Source organism: Trachinotus anak, unplaced genomic scaffold (assembly GCF_046630095.1).
Source record: "Trachinotus anak isolate AG129_WGS33_773 ecotype Australia unplaced genomic scaffold, CSIRO_AGI_Tana_v1 ptg000007l, whole genome shotgun sequence".
Lineage (NCBI taxonomy): Eukaryota > Metazoa > Chordata > Actinopteri > Carangiformes > Carangidae > Trachinotus > Trachinotus anak.
Window position 1 is genome coordinate 21,828,929 of NW_027273858.1, and position 21,391 is coordinate 21,850,319.

Consider the following 21,391-nt stretch of genomic DNA (forward strand, 5'->3'; position numbering starts at 1 on the left):
CTGCAAAAAAACAAAAAAACAAAAAACTTATCAGTCCACTATGGCTTTATTAAAACTCTTTCAAAACCCAGTGCTGCTTCTGATTAATATCTTTGACACTACTATTTAATAAAATCAGAACTTATTAGAAATTGCAGCTGTAATTGCTGATAACCATCACAACCATCATCTCTTCTCTTCCCAGTGGAATTATTCAGTTATATGCTGATTCTGATTAATGCACGAATGTAAAATTCCGATAGTCTTGAAGGCAGCAGGGATGATGCTGCCTTGGATCCATATTACCTTGCTAGCAGGTTGCAAGCTAACTGAATACAGGCGGTACTGTGCGGCTACACGGGGATGTCCCACCCTTTTTAACACAAGCTGAGGACTCCGTGGTTTTTATCGCCTCTACACAAGCAGGACTAACTCCCAAACTCTGGCGACATGACGACGCGGTCGGAGAGAGAAAAAGCCCAGAAACTGAATGAGCAGCATCAGGCCATTCTGTCTAAAATGCTGAGAGAAGAAGACAACAAGTATTGTGCTGACTGTGAGGCAAAAGGTAAGCATGACAGTTTCTGCTGTCAACCTGTGTGTCAGAAATGTGAGTGCGTAAAGATGAAATGTTGTGGGAAGTTGGTAGCTAACGGCTTGCTAAAGCTAGCAACATATTGCAACGTTATTCTAATGGGAGTCACTGATGTTTAGCTATGCTTACATCTCCCTCAGCCTTGTTGCTGTGTAACCAATTGCGTAATTCTGATTAAAATTATTTTTTGCATAACGTATATTTATTTTGTACGATGCAAACATGCTAAGTTATTGCTTGTCCAGTCAGAATTAAGACAAAATTAATAATATTGAGCGACATTTGTCCAAAGAGCATCAAAATACATTCAACTTCCGTTTAGCACTTTCAAAATAAAATCCCCAATGAGCTCTGGAATTTACAGTAATAATAAAGAACAAAGGGGGAATGTGAGGCAGTAATTATAACAAGAATGAAAATGAGCCAAATTGGCATATTAATGATATAAATAAATCAAAGAAGTTTGATGATTGTGTTCGACATTATGTCGGAGCCTGATTGACACTTCTTGTTTATGTAAGATGTTGTTATAGCTGAATTAAAACTCTGAATACCAGGCAGATTATATGATGAGCAATGTTGGGATTTGAATTGATCACTGATTGCCTTTTTGTGTCTCACCTTATAGACATGTTTATGCTTTAAGAAGTTTGCCCTTGAAATTCATCGTTTGTGCGTTTATTTTGAAATCAGACGGCCTCTTCGTCCGGTCTTGTATTGTTTAACTGTAGCTAACTTGACTCAGGTTTGCCCGACAGTATCAGTGTCATGTCCTTGACTGGATTATTTATGAGCGGAAAACATACGTGTCCTGTGTAGGCAACATTAAATTAGAGGTGTACTTTGTTCGCTGAACGTCAGAAAAGCACGGCAGCATCACAGACTGTGGGTTTGTTACAGCTGCAGCCAACACCTTACATCTCGCTCCCGATGCCCTCTTGCAGAGCAACCGCCCCCCAAACTCCATTAAAAAATGTGAAAGTTCATTACTTACTTGCACAGAGTCTAAATTACAGTTTGATTGAATATGTTTCAGAAAACGTTAGGAATCAGTCTTCAATTCGGCATACATGAAGTAGATCAAACAGTACTGTTTTACAACAAGATCTGATATCTAATATAAATACTAGAATTACCCGAACAGAGCTTTATCATCTTAAAAATGACATAACAATGTAATAATGTTTTAAACTATTCATCTAGCAAATTTGTCAAAGGATCGTGACTGTTGGCTAAGCGGAAGTGTAAGTACAGAAACGTGAAATTCCCAGACTCCTGAGTGGAGTTTGAACGGCTCGTATCGGGGCTACCTATGACTGAGATTAAATTCCTGTTGCGTCAACGCAATGCCTATACTGCCGTCTGACAAGTGTAATCTGTAGTACCACACCTCCCTCAGTCAGTGAATCTGTTTTGATAGTGATTTGCCACAGCCCGCTGCTGATGCTGCTTCCTTCTGCCATTTTAGTAAAATATCATTTGTATCCTTGATGTTTATCTAAATTACATTTCATGATCCTGATGTTGTGTCTGCCAGCAGCCACAGCAGAAGTTGTAAACCTAAACCTAGATTCCACACAGTTTTGTCTGCAGAACAGAGTGCAGCCACCCTTTCAGATCAAAAGTCATTTTACAATGCAAACATGTTATATTTATATTAAGTAAAGTCTTTGTAAATAATATATAATACATTTTTTTTTATCTTAAAGTCCATTTACTAGCTATTTACTGATTCTTCTGTAATTTTCAGCAGACTTGTCATTTGAGCTTTAAAGTCCAATTGAAATTAAATGCTGTCTTTTATCTGCTACAGAATAACATGGCTATTCTGTAAATCACTTGTCCTGTGTCCACAACTGGGGACGCATTTGGGAAGAAAACACACTTCCATAACGTCAGAATAGCTTATATATGGACATTGTCACTATTTAGAAATGAAACAGCTTGCTGGAAACCTATGAATTCACACACGCAACCTTTGATAAACGAGTGTCATCTCTGTCAGATAACACGACCCATTCCAGTGAGCAACAGCAGCCAGGAGCAGTGGTAATGCTGGACGAGGCTCCATAGGCAGAGAGGCATGACGTGTGTGTGCACTAACAAATATCAGTGATGACTACACTACAAACAGGCACCCTTGACAAAGTGTGTCAATACGGGATTTAATCAGTGTTATTGATCAGCCACACAGGATCATGACAAGAGACTCTGTAGGCCTGTTTTTAATTTTCTGGAAGATTATGAGCAACGTGACACATTTTCCATCCAAAGCCATCAGTCTGTTCTTCTATGAGCTGTCACAGACCCCCAGACTGAAACTTTAAAGGCAGGTCAAAAACAGAGCCTCAACAATGTTCATTAAACAGCAGTAAACACAGTAACACAGCTGTCATGAAATCCATGGTTCTGATCAGGTTACTGGAGCTAACAGCTAATTCTGCTCTCTGAACCAATGGGCAGGGGTCGTTGAGATTGCGAACATTTTCCACTCATTACTTTTTCGGTTTGTGCAGCTTTAGGATAAAAACGTGTTGACCTTGTTGTGTGTGTGCATGAAATACATTTAGTATATCCTGCTTCCTGTTTGATTGTGTTGTGATGTAAGCAGTGACAAAGTTATATTATCCAGTATCTTTTCCACTACATTCCCCTTTTTTTCATTTGAGGAAACAGTAGTTATTGAATGTAATTGCAGTTCTATGAGTATGTGTGTAGCCCTCTAACGGGCTTTACTATTGGTTAATCTCTTCAAGGATCCACCTTGGCGCCCTGACACAGATCTTTGCATTCACTGTCCAATCAGGGGGAAGCAACTGCATGTCGTGGTCCCCTGTGAAACCTCATTTCACACGCTGCTCGTCTCCCTTTAGAAATCAGCAACATACACCAAAGAGGGGGGCAGCTGACTGGGCGAGAGGGAATAACAAACTAAAAGCATCTTCTTTACACAAATGCTATCATTTCAGTTTTATTTACTCAGTTTTCTTCCATTAAGATTCATCACTACATTCTAGTTGCAATCTTAGTTGTGGCTGCTCAGTTCATTGAAGGACACTGATTGCCTCAAACCTTTTAAGTTGCAGTGACACAATACAAACAACCGTGTCTGAAACACCTTAAACTTTTATTTATTTAGTTTAACACTGCACACTCATAATTGACTGCATAAGATTTCAATATTCAAACATTTCCATGTTCAAACACTACTCTCCACTTATTAATATTTCACTGAAGTGTTCATTAAAACAATAACAAGTTCTCTACTAATGTTTAACTATAACATGTTAAGAAACTGTTTTCAGAAAAATATCTCACTTGCATTTGTGATTATCATCTTCCCATTGGTCCTTATGCTGCATTCACTTCATATTGTTTAAACCGTAATTATGAGCAGCTGAATGGGAAAAACTGTTCATGTCAGCCTTATTTCCAGTTGGAGGTATCAGGACATTCTGACAGCAAAAATTTTTGCCACTTGGTGAAAAGAATCACTGACATCTAACTCTAATAGAATCCATTCAGCTCATGTAAAGCAGCTGCACACTGTTAGTTTGTTTCACTTGGTAACAAACTGCTACAAATATGTAACACGGCATAAACAGCAAATTTAGGCTGTTAATCTGGGCTAACTCCCAGGTTAGCCCTGAAACCTGGTTTATACTTGGCTGAATCAACGCTGTACGTGTGGCGGAGTTTTGTACCCTACGCCGTACCCTACGCTAGAGCCTGACGTGCGCCTCCATAGAAATGTAACTGCACGTCACGATGATGCAGACTGCAACAAGTGTGATTGGTCCACTTGGTAGCATGTCTCATCCGTGTCTCTCAGTGAACGAACAAGGACAGAAAACTCAGTCAGGTCAGTGTTCGCCCACACCATCTCCTCTGTCCTCTCTCTTCTCTCCCCAACATGATCTGCTCAGTTTCAGTCACCATTGTTAGAAGTACACACACGGTGACATGGTAACCATAAACTGTAAAGATGGACGTAGCCTCTGTGACATCACCCATAGGTCTGTGAGGAGCAGTTTTGAAGCTCAGAGTGGGCTGCTTGTCAGTGCCTGACTCTGCCTAACTCCCGGCTAATCCAAAAATGGACAATGAGGTTGGACATGTGTAGAGCCGAGACTCTGGTGCATGCTGGTTTGTGGCAATCATGCACCGACCTCCCTGTCACTCAAAGTGGCCACGTCCTCAATTATGGATAACTTTAAGCCTTAATGAAATTTAAACAGGTGAGTTATATAAAAATTCACTCCAGTGCAGTTGTCATGAATTTAGCTATAGAGACCAAAACTGTTTTTTATACCAGGCTTTAAACATGTTTATTTCTGCTGTGAAGTTGGACATTTTAACATGACAGTCTCTCTGTTGGAGCCAGACTCAAGGGGCCATTGCAGGAACTGCAGTTTTAGGCACTTCTGTGTAAGCTTCATTTTTCAGCCTCAGAGGTTGCCGTTTGATGGAAACCCGAACTTAGGCTTTAGCGGTGAAGTTCCAGAGTGATGCAGACACACAAGTGCACAAGTGTAATTGGCATCGTAAAGCACCTGTGGAAGCTGTGGCGTAGGCTCTGCATTGATCCTACACAGTAGTATAACCCAGGCTTCAGGCTAACCAACCTGGAATAATGCCTGAACACACAGAATAAGGGTGTTTTCTCCGTAATATATAATATCACTAAAAACCTGCTATCTGCCCATGACTTGTTGGCCTCAGTGGACGTTTGTTGACTTAGTCTCTGCTGGTGTTTGGTACTGGAGCTCAGCGTGCACGCCGCTGTCCACCCAGCAGCCTTGGCTGAGAAAGGTGGATCTCTTGAGCTATAGTTAATATTTGTTCAGGATTTTAATCTTCTCTAACTCATAGTTCACTCCTCTATTTATTTGTGTATTATTTAAAGTGTCAGCTAATAAACTGGTAGAATTTATCCCCTGGATTTAAATTGGCCGTGGTTCAACAGTGCACACAACCGTGGCGTTCCTTTGTGGCTGGTGATTAGACTGACATGACACACAATTAAACATTTCTGTCAATATGAGTTTCATCATGGAAATGATTGTTGATAATGGGAGCCTTCTCAACAAACCTTCACTGATGCCTGCTGGGAAGGAGAATGGCTGTATTTGCTGTTCTGCTTTGTTAAACGTCAGGTATTAATGTGGAGAACATGTGTGTTTCTCAAGTGAGCTGATTTACAGCATCTGTGGAGCATTGTTCTCGTAAACCTCAAGTATTGTGTGTGTGTGTGTGTGTGTGTGTGTGTGTGTGTGTGTGTGTGTGTGTGTGTGTGTTTGTGCTTATTGCTGAATGTAGTTAATCACCCGAATCAGTTGGAATTACTTATTTCAGTAGGCAGTTTATGACTTGTCCTCTCGGTTGTTTCCCATTTTGTGCAGTGGTTGGCAGAGATGCCTCACAGGGCTTGAACCTTTTCTGTGTGGAGTTTGCATGTTCTCCCTGTGCCTGTGTGGGTTCATTGCCGGTACTCCATCCCACAATCCAAAAACATGCAGATCAGGTAAATTCGTGACTCTAAATTGCCTGTAGATGTGACTGTGAGACTGAATGGATGTTTTTCTCTACATGTCAGCCCTGTGAAAAACTGGCATCCTGTCCAGGGTGTACCCACACCCTCACCCAGTGTCAGCTGGGATGGGCTCCAGACCCTTAAAGGATAAGCAGTATAGCTAATAAATGAGTGAATGAACAGACACACATCTGTCAGTCTTGTTTCTCTGTTGCAGTGGAACAGAGAAAGACACAAACTTTATTTGTATAGCACCTTTCATACAAGAAATTCAGGACAAAGTGCTTTACTACAAAGAAATTACATGCATCAAGTGCATCACATGAAAATACATAAAAGGAACTTAAAAACATGTTAAACACATTGTAGAATGAAATGCATGTAATGAGATGGAATAATAACGTTGATGAAATAAATAGTTAAAAATGGATTATATAGAAAGCATAAAATCTGTAAGACATCAATACATATAACAGCATTAAAAAGCTAAGCAGTGTATAAGTGTGAAGCAAAGTGCTCGGTTTCAGAGCTGTTTAAAGGCTCAGGTGAAGAGATATGTTTTAAGCTTTCTTTAAAAACACTCAGTGAGCTGCTTCTCTGATATCTGTAGGTAACATGTGCAGAGCTTTGACGAAGGAACCTTCAATAAAACATCAGTAGATGATCTAAGTGTTCTCAGCTTGGTCCTCGCCCATTAAAGCCTTTGGAGGAATCAATTCTAAATGTAACAGGAAGCCAGTGCAGAGCAGCTGAAACTGGACTAATGTGGTCTCTCTTCTTGGTTCTGTGGAGGCTCAAACTCTGCATCAAATCCACAACAGTTAAAAATCTCTTATTATTATTTTCTTCATATAATGAGTCTGAATCGAGGCTGAAGCCGATTTATTTCCAACTCAGTGTGACTCAGCTCCAACACATATTTTTCCCACTGAGATAAGGGTTTCATCCCACATCTGTCCCATCACTGCTGATTCTTACTCAGACTTTAAATGATCAAAGCAGTTGATCAAGTAATTAACCTTTAATTTACTGAACTGTGTTAAAATCTGCCCTACTGATTTGTGTTTTCACCATCAGTCTGAGACACAGCACCCTGCAGCCTGAGGTGTGTTTACTTATGTTAGTCATAGAGCAGCAGCAGCATCCAGCCATGCCCTATGAGTCACTTCCACTATGTCACAGCTATTTTTAAACAAATGATACATGATTCAGTGAAAAGTCCGAAGTCTGAAAGATGAAATCAGTTAATGTGATTCTTCTTGTGTGGAGCAATGCACTGTCAGAAAAAAGGCTGAGTAGTTAGAGAAGAAATCATCTTAACATGACCACTGATTAAGATTACTCTGTTTTCATTAGTTAGTGACAATCACTGAGACAGCTTCATAAAATAGTTGAATGGAGGTCATTCTCACCAAATCTCATTTGTCTGAGTACAAAAGAAACTAGAATCACCACCTCATGGTTGTGTCCCTCCACCAACCAGCAAGTAGCAGGAAATACAGCCATAGTCTCTCCTTTCTGAGTAACAGCATTGAATAATGGCCAGAAGTGTTTTTGCAGAACATTGTGATGTCACAATGAAGTTGACCTGATCTTTTGGATATAAAATGTCATATTTATGAGTTATGGTCAAAATTGTGTTTTGTGAGGTCACCGTGACCTTGACCTTTGACCTCATCCTTGTCCTAATGAGTGCTGAGATATCGTGTCCATGAGAATGAGACAGACGTACGGACGACTTGAAAACATGATGAAATAAAGCTTCATAAAAAGTCTCTAAAGAAAAGCCTGAGGAACAGATGCTTCTGTCATTGAGGGTTTAGTTATTTTCAGTTTATCATCATTAATAATTCATAATTAGGTAAACTCCAGCAATGATGTAGAAAGCAACACGAAAGCTGTAGAAAATCAGTTTTGTATTAAAATTGAGCTTTGAAAGAAAATAATTTTTAAGTCCTAATAGCCACACTTTTAACTATATCTTACATAGTAATAATAATAATAATGATAATAAAAGTGTTTTATAGGCTCTCGACACCCACTTAGATGTTTTCAGTTTCTCTGGCTGATTAGACCCGTAGTGATGTTGAACCAGTTCCACCCTGTTGTACGGGTTGAGTTTGAATTAATTCAAATGGATTAAGTGTCAGTTTGAGTTTGTTGGTACTTGACTTTTTGAAACAGTGACGGCCACAGCAGCCCCCACTCTGCACTGAGAGGAGGTCTGATCACCTGTGTGGGTGGACGAGCTGCAGGAGACGGACAGTTCAGTCAGTCGCTGTATTGACGGCTGTCACTGGTTCGTTTAATCACCTGTGAATAATGAAGGTTACGTCTGTGAGGAGGCTCAACAACAACAACAACAAAACAGTCTTGACTGTTGTTAAGATGCTCCCTGCAGCTGGTATGTGTTTCAGTCATATTTGAGAGTAGTGTGTCGTCATGCTTGGCCACATATGGTTTGTTGAAGACAATGTCTGCGTTTTGTGAAACCTGACAAACAGTTCACATCAGTCTCAGACAGGTAGCTGGCAGGAAGAGTGGAAGTTGTTAATTGTAAGGAACAGCTGTAGTAACACCCGTTAGTCATCACTTCAGCTCTGAATTTCTCCTGAAATTAAACCCCTGTGGTGGCAGGCGCACCAGACTTTGGTTGGGATGGTTACAATAATAAACGGTTGTGACTTGGTTAGGTTTAGGAAAAGATCGCAGTTTGGGTTAGGATAAGTACTTCCTTAACAGTTGACGGTTACAATAATAGAAACAACATGAACTGTCACTTTCACATGGGAATCGAACACTACTCTCCTGTGTCATATTCCTGTGTTTTGCTGACCCATCCATCCACCACAGCCTCCTCCTGACGTGGACTTTGTTGCTCTATAAACTACGTCATCCCACTTTTCCTTTTGCTCCTGTCATCATTATTACGACCACTAGATGTCTTCTAGCAACAAAACCTAACTATGGGTCAAAATAACCTGCTGACAGACGACCTATGGGCTCGTTTTCTAGAGGACAGTCTCAAAAACGCTCCTCAAAAAAGAATAAAAAACCCTCTTAATCATTTTGATATTTGAAAAGATAAAGAGTGTACTGTTTTTTTTCGCGATTCTCTTACGACGGCTCTCGATTCTGAGTGCCTCCAAAACACAGGTGACCTACAGCTCTACACTGCGCCTGAACGCCTCCTGTGTAGATGCACGTGTCACGCTGGAGCTGCTGCTGCTCTGCTGATGTACTGCTCACACTTCACACTTCACCTTCTGTGTAGACTCAGTGTGTGTTGTCGTCTTGACTCAACAATAGCTGATTTCATCACATGATTTTCAGATAGGTATACCACAGTTAGCAGGTAGCAAGGCAGTCGTTAAACTACCAGCTGGTTAACGTTTTTACAATAGCAGTGTGGACTAGGGTTGTGAACGATAAACCGATGCGACCGGATATTCGGTTCAACAAGTGAGAGATACGGCTGTATCGGTTGCAGCCTCCTCAATCGATACGAATTATCAATGAATTCCTAGATTAATCGGTTATAGAGTCATGGATCGGGTATCGCGAGACTTTGAATCGGTTGGCGGCATTACACACGTGCCAGGTCTCTAAAACAACACGAGAGCTGAGACTGCCTGCGAAACGCTGTAGCTGCCTAGCTGGAATTAGCATGAGTGATAAACAAGGGACAACACGGAAAATCACTTTCATAGACTTGGCTTCTTTATTATATAAAATATCTACAACAAATATTAACCATAGAATCGAATCGTATCGTTCTTACACTGTATGGAATCGATTCGTATCAAATTGGTCTGTGATAAAAGGATATCGTTTTTGAATCGAATCATAACCTGTGTATCTAGATGCATATCGAATCGTTTATCACAGAGAGATGTGCAACCCTAGTGTGGACACAGAAAGAAATTATCAATAGATATTATTACATCTCAACTAATAATAAAGGTATCTTATCAAATGAAAGCCAAAAGTGTCAAAAATGTTCTATATATCATCTATAGACAAATTTTTCACTCTTTTCTGACTTTTTATAGGCCAGTTTTTTTTTTTTTAAATTTACAAAAGGTACCGCCTGAACATAAACACAGGGTCACTTCATGTTCCACTTAACGTTTTGCACTTTTGCGACAGTCCAGCTGCTCCAAGATCAACATTTGTCCTTATGCACAGGCATTATATAAACATTTCCTGTTGTTTCACTGCAACAGAAAACACACAACTGAACGTCTGTTAGTGGACATGGACTTGTTCTTGTCGACTTCATGTTCTGTCTTAGAGCGTGAACATGGATGTCTCCGGGATGCAGCGCTCTGCAAACACAACAGCGGCAGTGTATTAGCTGTTATTGATTTTTTTTTTTAAAACAAGCATTCACTCCACAGCTGATTGACCACTCAGAGTACAGGGCTCTGGTATGATTGATCAGTTTGTTTTAGGGCTTGGCATCACCAAACACCGGTGCCCTCCACAGCGCCTGCTGCAGTCAGCATGCCTGGGCGTGGCTGTCCTGCTATGACCACTGCAGTGTGGTGACTCACCTTAGTCTCAGCTGAAATTTCACCCTTACTCCTGTCTACTGTCTACACACGCTGCCCTACATTCGTGTGTGTGTGTGAGTGTGTATGTGTGTGCATATGTGTGTGAGTCCTTATTGATTGCAATTCCATTTTCCTGTCCTCCCTGGCATCTCAGTTCATCCACTACTTAGAGTCCCAGACTATAATTTTTGCCTTTGGTTTTAACACAGTCCTTTCACCAGTGTGACGTAAATGCCACACACACACACACACACACACACACACACACACACACACACACACACACACACACACACACACACACACACACACACATACACACACACAGGCTGGCAGTGTGTCAGTATCATGATTTGTGGCAGGGGGTGCTCGAAGCTGGCACACACTCTCCTCTGTGCTGGCACAGCACATCTTGGCAAATGCCTGCAGGGCACTCAGCACTTTGACAACCTGTCCTTGGTACCTCTCTGCTGTCACACACATATAACACTGACACAGGCCCACACACACTCATTCTAATTCAGACCCAAATGCTTTTTGGACCCACAGCCTCCAACTGTACACATTTTAAAGGTGTGAAGGACAGGTTAGTAAGCACAGAAGGAGAGAGTTACCAGAAGCTGCAGTCTGCATCCAGCTGTTCACTGTCACATATGCTGTTTCTTTTATACGCACCTGTGTCATTTAGCTTTTAAAACAAAGTCTGCATCTTCTCCAGGAGTGGATGAAAACAGGAACTGTTGATTATTTAAATCATTCATAAATGTGAGCATTTTTGCTACGAGTCCATTCATTCCTGCTGTAAATGTGTCACATGTATGTTAGGGCTGAGCAATTGGTGGAAATATTATAGAAATCTTTACATGGCTAAGAGCATTTTTTTTGGATAAAGGTAAAATGTGTCCCAACAGACCATAAATGAAGTATTGTTGTGCTACAGAGATAAAATCAGTTTTATATTTTTTTCAGTGAAAATGAAATAGAAAAAATGACCACTCCAATTGAAATTGTTAATCATATCGCAATTGCAATATCAATAAGTGCAGCCCTAATGTATACAGTTTGATTTTGAAAACAGGCTCAGTAGATTGTGAGGACTTTGTTGAGGACTATTTTCAGATGTAGATTAATACATATTTTGTGCTCTTTTGAGTTCTACAGCAGCAGGATGGTGTAGAGCAGCGGCTCTCAAACTTTGTCATGTCAGGGACCCCTAAAGTGACAAACCATTTGATGAGATCTGGTCCCAGGGTCCCATCTGATTAGATTTTTAATTACAGAAAGTGTATGAAATTTGACCAAATTAGTAATATATGCTTTCATTGTGTTAGTTATGGATGGAATTATGGTGACATTTATTATTATTATTATTATTATTATTCCCCTTTTTACTGGGGACTCCCAGGAGTTCCTCAAGGCCTCCTGAGGGTCCCCAGACCCCACTTTGAGAACCTCTGGTGTGGAATATGTGCGACTAAGTCAAAATAAACCCCAGTGTGTATGTTATTGAAGGAGCATGTCACCCAGTCTCACTGATGTGTTCTGAGTATGCAACACACTGCTGTTAGTCGCATCAGTTCGTCATTGGTTTTGATTTTTTGAGGGAATTTGAATAGGGTAAGAAAAATGTCTTTCATATATCTTTACTCTGGCTGAATCCACTATGCCGCTGTCTTTCACCAGCAGATGGAGTCCTCTTCTCACTTTTCAGTTCAACCCTTGTTTTTTTTGTTTTTTGTTTTTTTTTTCTGTTGGTATTTGTTGTGTGACATTTAAATACCTTTTAAAAAGAGTGTAAATCTTATAGCCTGTAGGTTTTCTGAAGCTCTTGAATCATTTAGAAATCATAAGGAGCTACTTGTAGGCACTTGATCACCCCCTCAGCCTTTATTACTTCTGTTAATGCTCTTTATGTGTCATGATTTATGAACTGCCCGAGCCATAATGTTTTAGTATTTGTTTAAGAGCAGACAAGAAGAGCAGATGATGAGTTTTTATTACGTTTTCCTCTTGTTATAATAAAGAAGCGCTGCGTAGAGAGGGAAGCCTCTCTCTGTGTTGAGTCTATCCACTCCTCCTCATTACCGCTGACACTGAGTCACACTAATGGACCAGCAGGGAGCAACACAGCGCTTCTTTATTTCCCCCTCTGTATCCTGCACGTCAGTCTAATTCTCAGCTCCTCTTTGGCCTGGGCTGCAGATTTTGGCAGTCTTTGGATGATTTAGTGACATTTTATTAATTAGGAAATTGAGGAAATTGTTAACCTTTTTTTTTTAAGGTGGATGCTGCTGAATTTCAGAACAGGGATGGTTTATCTTCTTTCCTCCAGCACCGTTCAGCCCTCGTGCAGTAACATTACCTATATTCTCATTCCTGGAAGTAAAATGGAGAAAATTTAAATTGGTTTCATGCAGCCAAACATAATTTAAAGAACTTATAAATATCACATAGCTTTCAAGGTGTTTTACAAGAGGACATTAAGACGAAGTAGGACTGTCTGAAAGAAAGGTATAAAACCTGGAGAGCAATTACACTCGAAATGAAAAGATGATTCAAATAAAAAAGGTAGAACAGTGGCTGTGACAGGAGCCCAGATGGATTACTGGGTGCTGTGGTTCGGGACAGATAAAGGCTGCAGTGTTATTAGTCCCGGAGGATCTGTATGAGTCAAGTCCACAGAGTCTGCCTCGTTCAGCCCTGAAGCTTTAGCCTCTGTGTCTTTGCTATGTCCCTGAAGAAAGAAGCGGCTCCGGTTTCTCGCCGCTGACTTTTGTTCCCTCTAATAAATATTGATCGAATAAGCTCACAGGAATCACATCAGTAAATTCAGATGTTCCTTATTTATTTTCCTTCCTTCTTTGTTGCTTCAGAGCGTTTCCACACAAAGTCCAAACAGCCGTCGGCGTGTGTTCTGCAGGATTAAGTGCCAGATCACAAATTGATCTCTATGACAGGATGAGACACCTCAGCTGACATCTATGGTTACATAGCCTACCTACCCTGCTGCCACCATCACGAACTTTTAGAGACACACACACAGACACACACAGACATCGGTCGTCATCCTGACTGTCCTCAGGTTGACAGTTGGGGCTTTAATTTCATGCTCGGCTAGCTGCCCCCCCCGCCTCTCAGTTGGAAAGTTCCGCTGTCACTCATCAAGACTCCAGGGTGTGTGTTTGTCTGTGTGTGTCTCAGCTGAGATGACTCTGTTTGTTTGTCCCAGTGTGTGTGAGTTTTGTCTGCATGTATGTGAATATGCATGCATATTTATTATTAAACTGTGTGTGTGTGTGTGTGTGTGTATGTGATATAATCTTCATGGGTATTTATTTGTGTGCAAGTGAGTGTGTTTGCATGCGTCAGTGTGTTTGTGCATTGGCATGTGTGTATCGTTTGTGCAGGCATGCTCCTGCGTGTGCCCTTCTTTCACGGCACTCTGCACGATGGGCTCACATCTACCTGCATGAAAGTACTTGAAATTGTGTGTGTGTGTGTGCGTGTGTGTGTGTGAGAGAGAGAGAGAAAGAAGAGCTCATTTGTGTCTAATCAGGTCAGCAGTCTACAAATTAGCACGAGTGTGTTTGTATTCTCTGTGTGTGTGTGTGTGTGTGTGTGTGTGTGTGTGTGTGTAGAGACTGCAGGGCTCATGTCTGCTGAGAGAACTCAATTCAGCTGTCTATTTTTGTCCTAACTTCAATACAGAGCAAGTATAAAGATGAATAACGCAGTAAAGCAGCTATTGAATCTGAATTATCTGCCGGAGACACAGATGAACAGATACTGAAGTTTCAGAACCAAAGCTGCTGCTTATCCACATACTATTCACTTGATAGTCATCAGATGCATCAGTCGCATTTATTCATTCATTTGTAGACTGTTTTAAATCTGGGCGGAAGATTGTTTTTACATCTGAAAGAGCTGATTCAGACCAGGACAGCCCCTCACCAGGCCATGCAGCAAATAGTAGCTTATTGGCTGGACTGCAACAGTGGGACCAGCCCTGTAACCACGGATGTCTGTGACTGACTGACTGACTGACTGACTGACTGACTGGGGGAGTGATCAGAGCTCCACCATTGGTCAGCTGAATGCCACATGACTGAGTTGGAGTTTCCCCATTGGCTGTTTGAAAATGAATGTGCACAAACAGTTTCCATTGGGGCAGTTACAGTTGCCAACTTAGTGCATTTGTCACTAGATTTAGAGACTTTTTTTTTTAAAGCAACAAATGACAAATGTGGTGACTTTTTGAGAAAACCTTGGCTGCTTAGAAGAGAGTCAAAGGTGAGAAATGAAGCAGCACTCTGTTACCCAGACGGAGGCTGTGCTCTGTTTGAGAGACAATATGGGAAAGGTATTCTGTCACTTCGATTTATGAGTAAATATGACTGAAATCAATCACAGCTCAGTCTTTGTCTTTAACTTATGTGTTGTGGTGATTTTTGTCAGACGACGTCGTGGTTATAAAATCAGGATTTTAGCAGCAGCTTGGAAGTTACCGTGTAGTCTTAATGGGCTGCGTTTTGGTCATTATTTCAAACTTATTGTCTGACAACAGAAACAGAAAAATCCAATAAATAAATGAGAAATGAGAATTCAGCTGAGCCTGTGAATATTCTCATTTGTCCAGGTCATAGTATCTCAAAGGAGTTTTAAATCGAAAGCACCCTAAGCAACCTGGTGTATGCAGTCCAATGCAATGAGGAATGCAAAGAACTCTACATTGGAGAAACGAAACAACCACTGCATAAACGCATGGCCCAACACAGGAGAGCTAACTCCTCAGGCTTGGACTCTGCTGTCCACTTACATCTTAAGGAGAAAGCCCACTCCTTTGAGGACAGCAAGGTTCACATCCTGGACAGGGAGGACAGGTGGTTCGAAAGAGGAGTGAAAGAAGCTATCTATGTGAAAGTAGAGAAACCGTCCCTCAACAGGTGAGGAGGCCTCAGACACCACCTATCTCCAATTTACAATGCTGCCCTTTCATCCCTTCCCAGGAAATTCAACAATTTAACCTCTAAGAGAAACAACTGTTCACAAGTGGCATGTGACTCCAACAACTGTCGTTATAACACAATAGGGCTCTAACGAAGTCGAAACCAACTCTCCACCAAGACAGTAACTCTAACGACTGTCGTTGGCACATGGAGCACAAAGGGAACCAATGACATCATCAGCCTTGTGAAAGCCCCTCCCAGAGGTTAAATCCTGGGTCTCCACACCAGATAGTTGGACCAGTCCCAGCCTGGTCAGGTGCGAGAAAGAACTGATGAAGCCTCTTGGATGAGAGGTGAAACGTCTTCCTAGACAAATAACCAAGTCCAGTTGCTTTCGATTTAAAACTCCTTTGAGAGAATTCAGCTGAATTAAACTGTACTGTATATATGAGCACAGAGAGGAGAAGCAAACAGATAAAGAGCTGAAACTGTCTGACACTTGGCAGGATGCAAATATGACACAATGATGTCAGTTGTTTACAGCGGTTCCACAACAGTTTTCAACTACGTCCTCAATTACACACATTGACCATATGTGGTCCAGACATATACTCATTTTTGACCTAGTCTAGTTGGATGCAGAGCAGTGCTGTAGGTCAGGACTCACGAATCAGTGTTTTTATTCTGCTCCTCTTTTAAACAGCTGTTATTGTGTGTAAGTGAAGAAGAGATGAAAACGAGCTGTGTTGTACATGCAAGTAGAAGTTTTAAGAGTTCACTTTGTTTACAGATGCACAAAAAGCTGGAGAAATCAGGAGAAAGCAGTAAAAAGTGATAATTTGTGCAAATACGCAAAACCTCCATTTACATCAAGTTGGTCTGTAAGTTAATTCTGTTATGTTTTTATGTTATGTTGGGTTTTTTTGTGGTCAGAAAATTTGGAGAGATTCCACAGTGAGAGGACAGGGTCTGAACTGTTCAGGTGAAGAAACAGGGTTAGCTGTTATGGTTTAGTTTGACAGTTTTTGTAATCAGGATTCCTGAGCAGAACTCGACCTGTGTTCTGTGGTTTCCCATTAAATCTGATAAAAGAAACCTGAATGCTCATTTACATCAACTGTCTGAAATCTGGCTGCTGCTAAAACACTTAAATATCAATCTTACTATATTCATGTTCATCCTTTGTCAGTTTTAAATAGGATTCAACGTCACCCGCTCTGACCCCAAAAACACATTTGTCTGTGGTTGCTGGTGTCGCTAAAGCTCTAAAGCTGCCAATAAGTGAGTTTGCTCATTGTGGGGACTATAATATTGTAAGGTCTTGACTGTAGCCTGTAAAGTGCCTTGAGATAACGTGTGTTATAATTTGCTGCTATCCAAATAAAATGAAATAGAATTGAATTAATGATGTTACATTAAGTGACCCAGAGGGGCTGCTGGTCATCATCCACTGACACTGGCACTTGCTAGTCATACAATCAGAATGTTTGTTCATCATCATTGGCTCATTGGCTGGTTGAAACAGTGAGGACAGTTTAGCATGCAACACACAGACCAAGTCCAAAGGCTTATCTCGGTCTACAACAGACTACTGTGTATTTAGAGTAGAATTTGTATGAGCCATTCACTTCTCTAAATACAGTCCGACCCTGCTGAACTGCTGCAACTGATTGTCTTAATAGAAATACTTGTAAAAATACTGTTAAGAAAGTTTCAGTGTGTTGTATCTGGATGCTCTGCAGTTTGCCACAATGGATTTCCAGCCTATGCAAAGTGTATATGTGCTCTGTATGTAGATGAGAACTCAGATGAGAAGACTTTATGCATTTGTTTTGGAGAACTTTTTTTAAAGAGGTTATCTGAGAGCAGAGCGCAGCGAGGTCCAATCCATACTGATAGATATCCAGCAGATAGAGTCCAGCTTATAATGGCTGAGCTGCTTGATTTAGGCTTAACACTCAGTCATCCCTGCCTTAATGCTCCTTTAGGCCGTCTAGCGCATTAGTGCCACCGCATTAACACACTGATGCTCTTACCCGAGACCGACAAGCTCACTGGACTGCATGCATTCCTGCTACCATCCAACTGGCCCTGCCTCACCACCATTATGTAGCCTGGATCCATAAAAGTTGATCCTTTGTATGTTCTGCGTTCACAGTTGCTTTCAGTCGTCAGATTGACTGGTAGTAAGCTTCACGGTCTGGGTAAGGATGGAGCCAAAGATGGCGCTGAGGGACTGCAGCCACTAGCACATTAAAATGATTTGACTGTCATTTCTGTGCCATCATCTATTTATCCCCATGGAGGTTTGGCAGAGCTAGGGTTGTTTTGTACTACATTATATGTGATGGATGATGCATTTGGATGATAGGTTTCCATGGAAAATCTTAACCCGAACTAAAAAATATTTTCAAGAGCTTCCACGAGTCTGCACAAGGTTGTTAATGTTCTGGGTTTCAGTGACTTTAATGGCCTAAGTATATTTCAGACAAAGCACTTGTCAGCTTGTCTCACAGCCTGTGAAACTCTCTTTTCACTAGTGGAGTTGGGCGGTGCTGCATCTGACAGTTTTTGTCATTTTATGACAGAAAATCTGACAGTCATGCCTACTTCATGCAGTGATTGGCCGGTTTTTACGGAGGTGTGAAAGTAAGGCAGCGTTTAACCTTCTATCAGAAGCTCTCAGTTTTTCATTCTTCACAAAACTACTTCTTTCAGATTTTGTGTTCAACCACACAGCATTGAAGGTCACACAGCATTGAAGGTCCCATACAGTATGAAGGTAGATGTCCATGTGTTTTTTGATTATAAAGCAGGTCTAGGTTCTATATTAATACTGTGAAAGTATCAAAGCCTCAGTCCACAGAGAAATGCACACAGCCTGTATTCAGAAACTGAGCCTTAAAACCAGCCGTCATGACTTCTGGAACTTTGTGATGTCACAACAAAGCAGTCACCACTCTCAGCCATGCCCCAAGCCCCGCCCACCTGGACCCACCATCCAACTTTGCAGGGTTTGGTTTCTCTTAGTGTTTACCTGAAATCTGCTATATTTTTATTTGATCACTCAGAAACAATCAGAGGATCAGAGTCTCTCTTCTGATTGGCTGACTGTTTCTCCAGAGCAGAGATGTAAAACTACAAGTGTAAAATATGGTACCTTTCCGGTAATGTTGTTGACTAGTTTGCCATTTGATGATCCATGTAAAAGACATGGAAACAAAGAAATAGTATTGTTCTTGCTTCACAGTGCAGAGCTAGTTTGTTTGAGTATAATAAGTATGATAAGCAAATATGTAAGATATGTGTCATGTCAGACTGTTTCATTTAACAACATAATCCTGTTTGGCTGCTTTTAAAATAAGAACTAATCAGTGTGTTTGGCAAACGTAACTCTGTCTCATGTGATGTTGATGGGTAATTGAAATGATAACTTCCCCAAACCAAATAAAGACAGAACTGCTAACGTTAAACGCTAATCTAACTTCCCCACAGTGGGGAAGTGTTACACAGTGGAGGTGGTAGTCCTGAATGGGGCTCTTTTTGAATGTAACCTGTACCCTTCTTAGAGATTACTGCTGTTGCTAGTAAACTAGCGTGGTGGACCTGCTAATGCTGTTCAGCTTTCATTAGAGCAGATAGATACTCTGTTCAGTCCACTGTTTATTCCACTGCTTTGGCACATGGAGAAACCCCGAGCACAGCATAGTTACGGTTGCTAACCTACAGTTGTTGTTCATGATAGGGGTTTAGTGAAGAGTTGTTTGGGTCTTTGTTATGTTAGTTTGCCAATTTAAAGGTTTTTAAATATTTTCATGACACTGAATATCTCAGTGAATCAGAAGAATTCAACGAAGAGGTTGGTGTGAGACTAAAAACTGTTTGACCCACATCGGGCTGTTGCTTGTGGGACAAGTCAAAATTTCCATCCCTCCTCTCAACAGACATTACATGATTGTGTGCCAGCAACAATCAAAGTGCTGTCTGTGCCTGCCTGGAGGTTCTTCACTTCTTCTGGTTGTGTGCAGCTTGCTCATGGCCCTGTTTCTTCTTCTCTTCCAGGGCTTTTATGTAACCCCCATGTTGGTTGTTTTTTCTGTTTAATAGGCAAAGATGCTAAATCCAGCTTCTCTAAAACCAAGATGGTTTCACCTTTGTCCTATGAAAGTTTGTACGAACGTGTGTGGGTCATTGTCAAATAAAGCTTTTAAAAATGTTTTTAAAAAAAGTCTTTTTAAAATGGATATTATGCATATTTTTGAAATTAGAATAATGTGTTTCAACAAGCCTTATTTGTGTTACAACATTTCAAAGTTTTAAATTCATTTTTTGACTGTATTTTTAACTTCACCACCTGAAAAATGTCAGGTGGCGCAACCAAATGTATATACTTTCCTTCTATTTATTCTAAGTGAAACTTTTGGCAAGTATACCTGAGTGTGTCTATAGTGGCTAACACATTGTTACTTTGTGGTTGAGTTTTTTGTTAACTATAATTTAAGATTCTTGCAGGTATTTAATATTTTTAATATCCAATTTTACATTTTAATACAGAAAAACATGTATATAAATATACAAATGAATCTATTTAATACAATAGCTATATACCTCATAGTTTTCAACCATTGGTTCACTTTAAACTATCATTTATTGGTTTAAATAAATATTTTACCTGGTCGCACCACCTGACGATTCAGTTGTGTCACCTGACTTTTGCAGCTAATTTCAAATTAAACAGGCTTCTACTTAGACACCTGTTTAACCTAACCAAGTTCATACATATAGTTTTTTAATAAAATGAAGAGTTTTATAATAAAATAACATTTTCCTAGTTTTACCTTGGTTGTACCACCTGACATAAAAAGTGTGTACCAGCCCAACTATGAGTTGAAAGTAGCTATTTTTATCAATATTTGAAAGAGCTCTACAAACCTTTTCACTCATCAATAAAGATCACTTGGGGTCCTCTGGCTGATGGAACATCCTTTTTGATGTTGTAACTATTCACTTCAGAATAAAAGATGCATGTATACAGTTGTAGCACCCTGACATTTGACAATACACAAATTCCCAGACAAAAGTTTTTGAATCATCTTAACACCTTTAAAACTATGAATATTTGTGAATTTAGTTTATTTGAAAGGTCTCAAACATGAAATCATGCCACAGTATCTATTTTGAATTTATTATTATTGAAATATCATATTTAATACTTTTCTCAGGCTGTTCATTAACTCGGACGGTTGTGCCACCTGACATTTTGGTGGTTTGAGATGCCAAAATATAAAATATATACATTATTGAATGTACTGAAAACATGGTCAAACTACAGCAGTTTTATAGAATAAAATGATGCATCTCATGAATTAATTAAAATTATTTTAAAGGAAAGTAATACACTCGGACACAAAAATATGCACGTCATGTCAATGACCCGTGTACATCTGTTGTTCACCCTGTCCCCATATATAATGGAGAACGTGGCAATTGTTTTTCAGATTTTCGAGAATTAAGTTTATGGGTTGAAAATACCTGCGGCTCTTGAGCTTTTGAAAACAAGGTTATTGGAGTCAAAGCTGCTTTCACTGAGCTAAAAGGCCCTTTTCTATATAGTACCTTTCATATTTGAAAATGGTTTTTAATCGTAGTTGCACTGGCATAAAACTATGAATCACTAAATGAAAGTAAGTGAGATTGCATTCAATAAAAGCAGAAGCATTTTATAATTCCTCTGCCTTTAAAGACTGAATTTGAATTTACCATAAAACACAAGGGGTCCTAC

General features: G+C 40.3%; 1 protein-coding gene across 10 annotated transcripts in view; it reads left to right on the forward strand.

The window, feature by feature from the left end:
- Nucleotides 1–251: 251 nt before the first annotated feature.
- LOC139623308 (stromal membrane-associated protein 1-like) overlaps nt 252–21,391 on the forward strand; it is a 119,299-nt gene continuing 98,159 nt past the window's right edge. For 7 of the 10 annotated variants that reach the window (XM_071481436.1, XM_071481438.1, XM_071481442.1 and 4 more), the window contains exons 1-2: nt 252–547; nt 5,977–6,098. In XM_071481436.1, coding sequence (XP_071337537.1) covers nt 430–547; nt 5,977–6,098 — 240 coding nt within the window. In that variant the 5' untranslated portion in view covers nt 252–429. The remainder of the gene's footprint in view (nt 548–5,976; nt 6,099–21,391) is intronic. The other 3 variants (XM_071481440.1, XM_071481441.1, XM_071481443.1) reach the window with 1 other exon arrangement.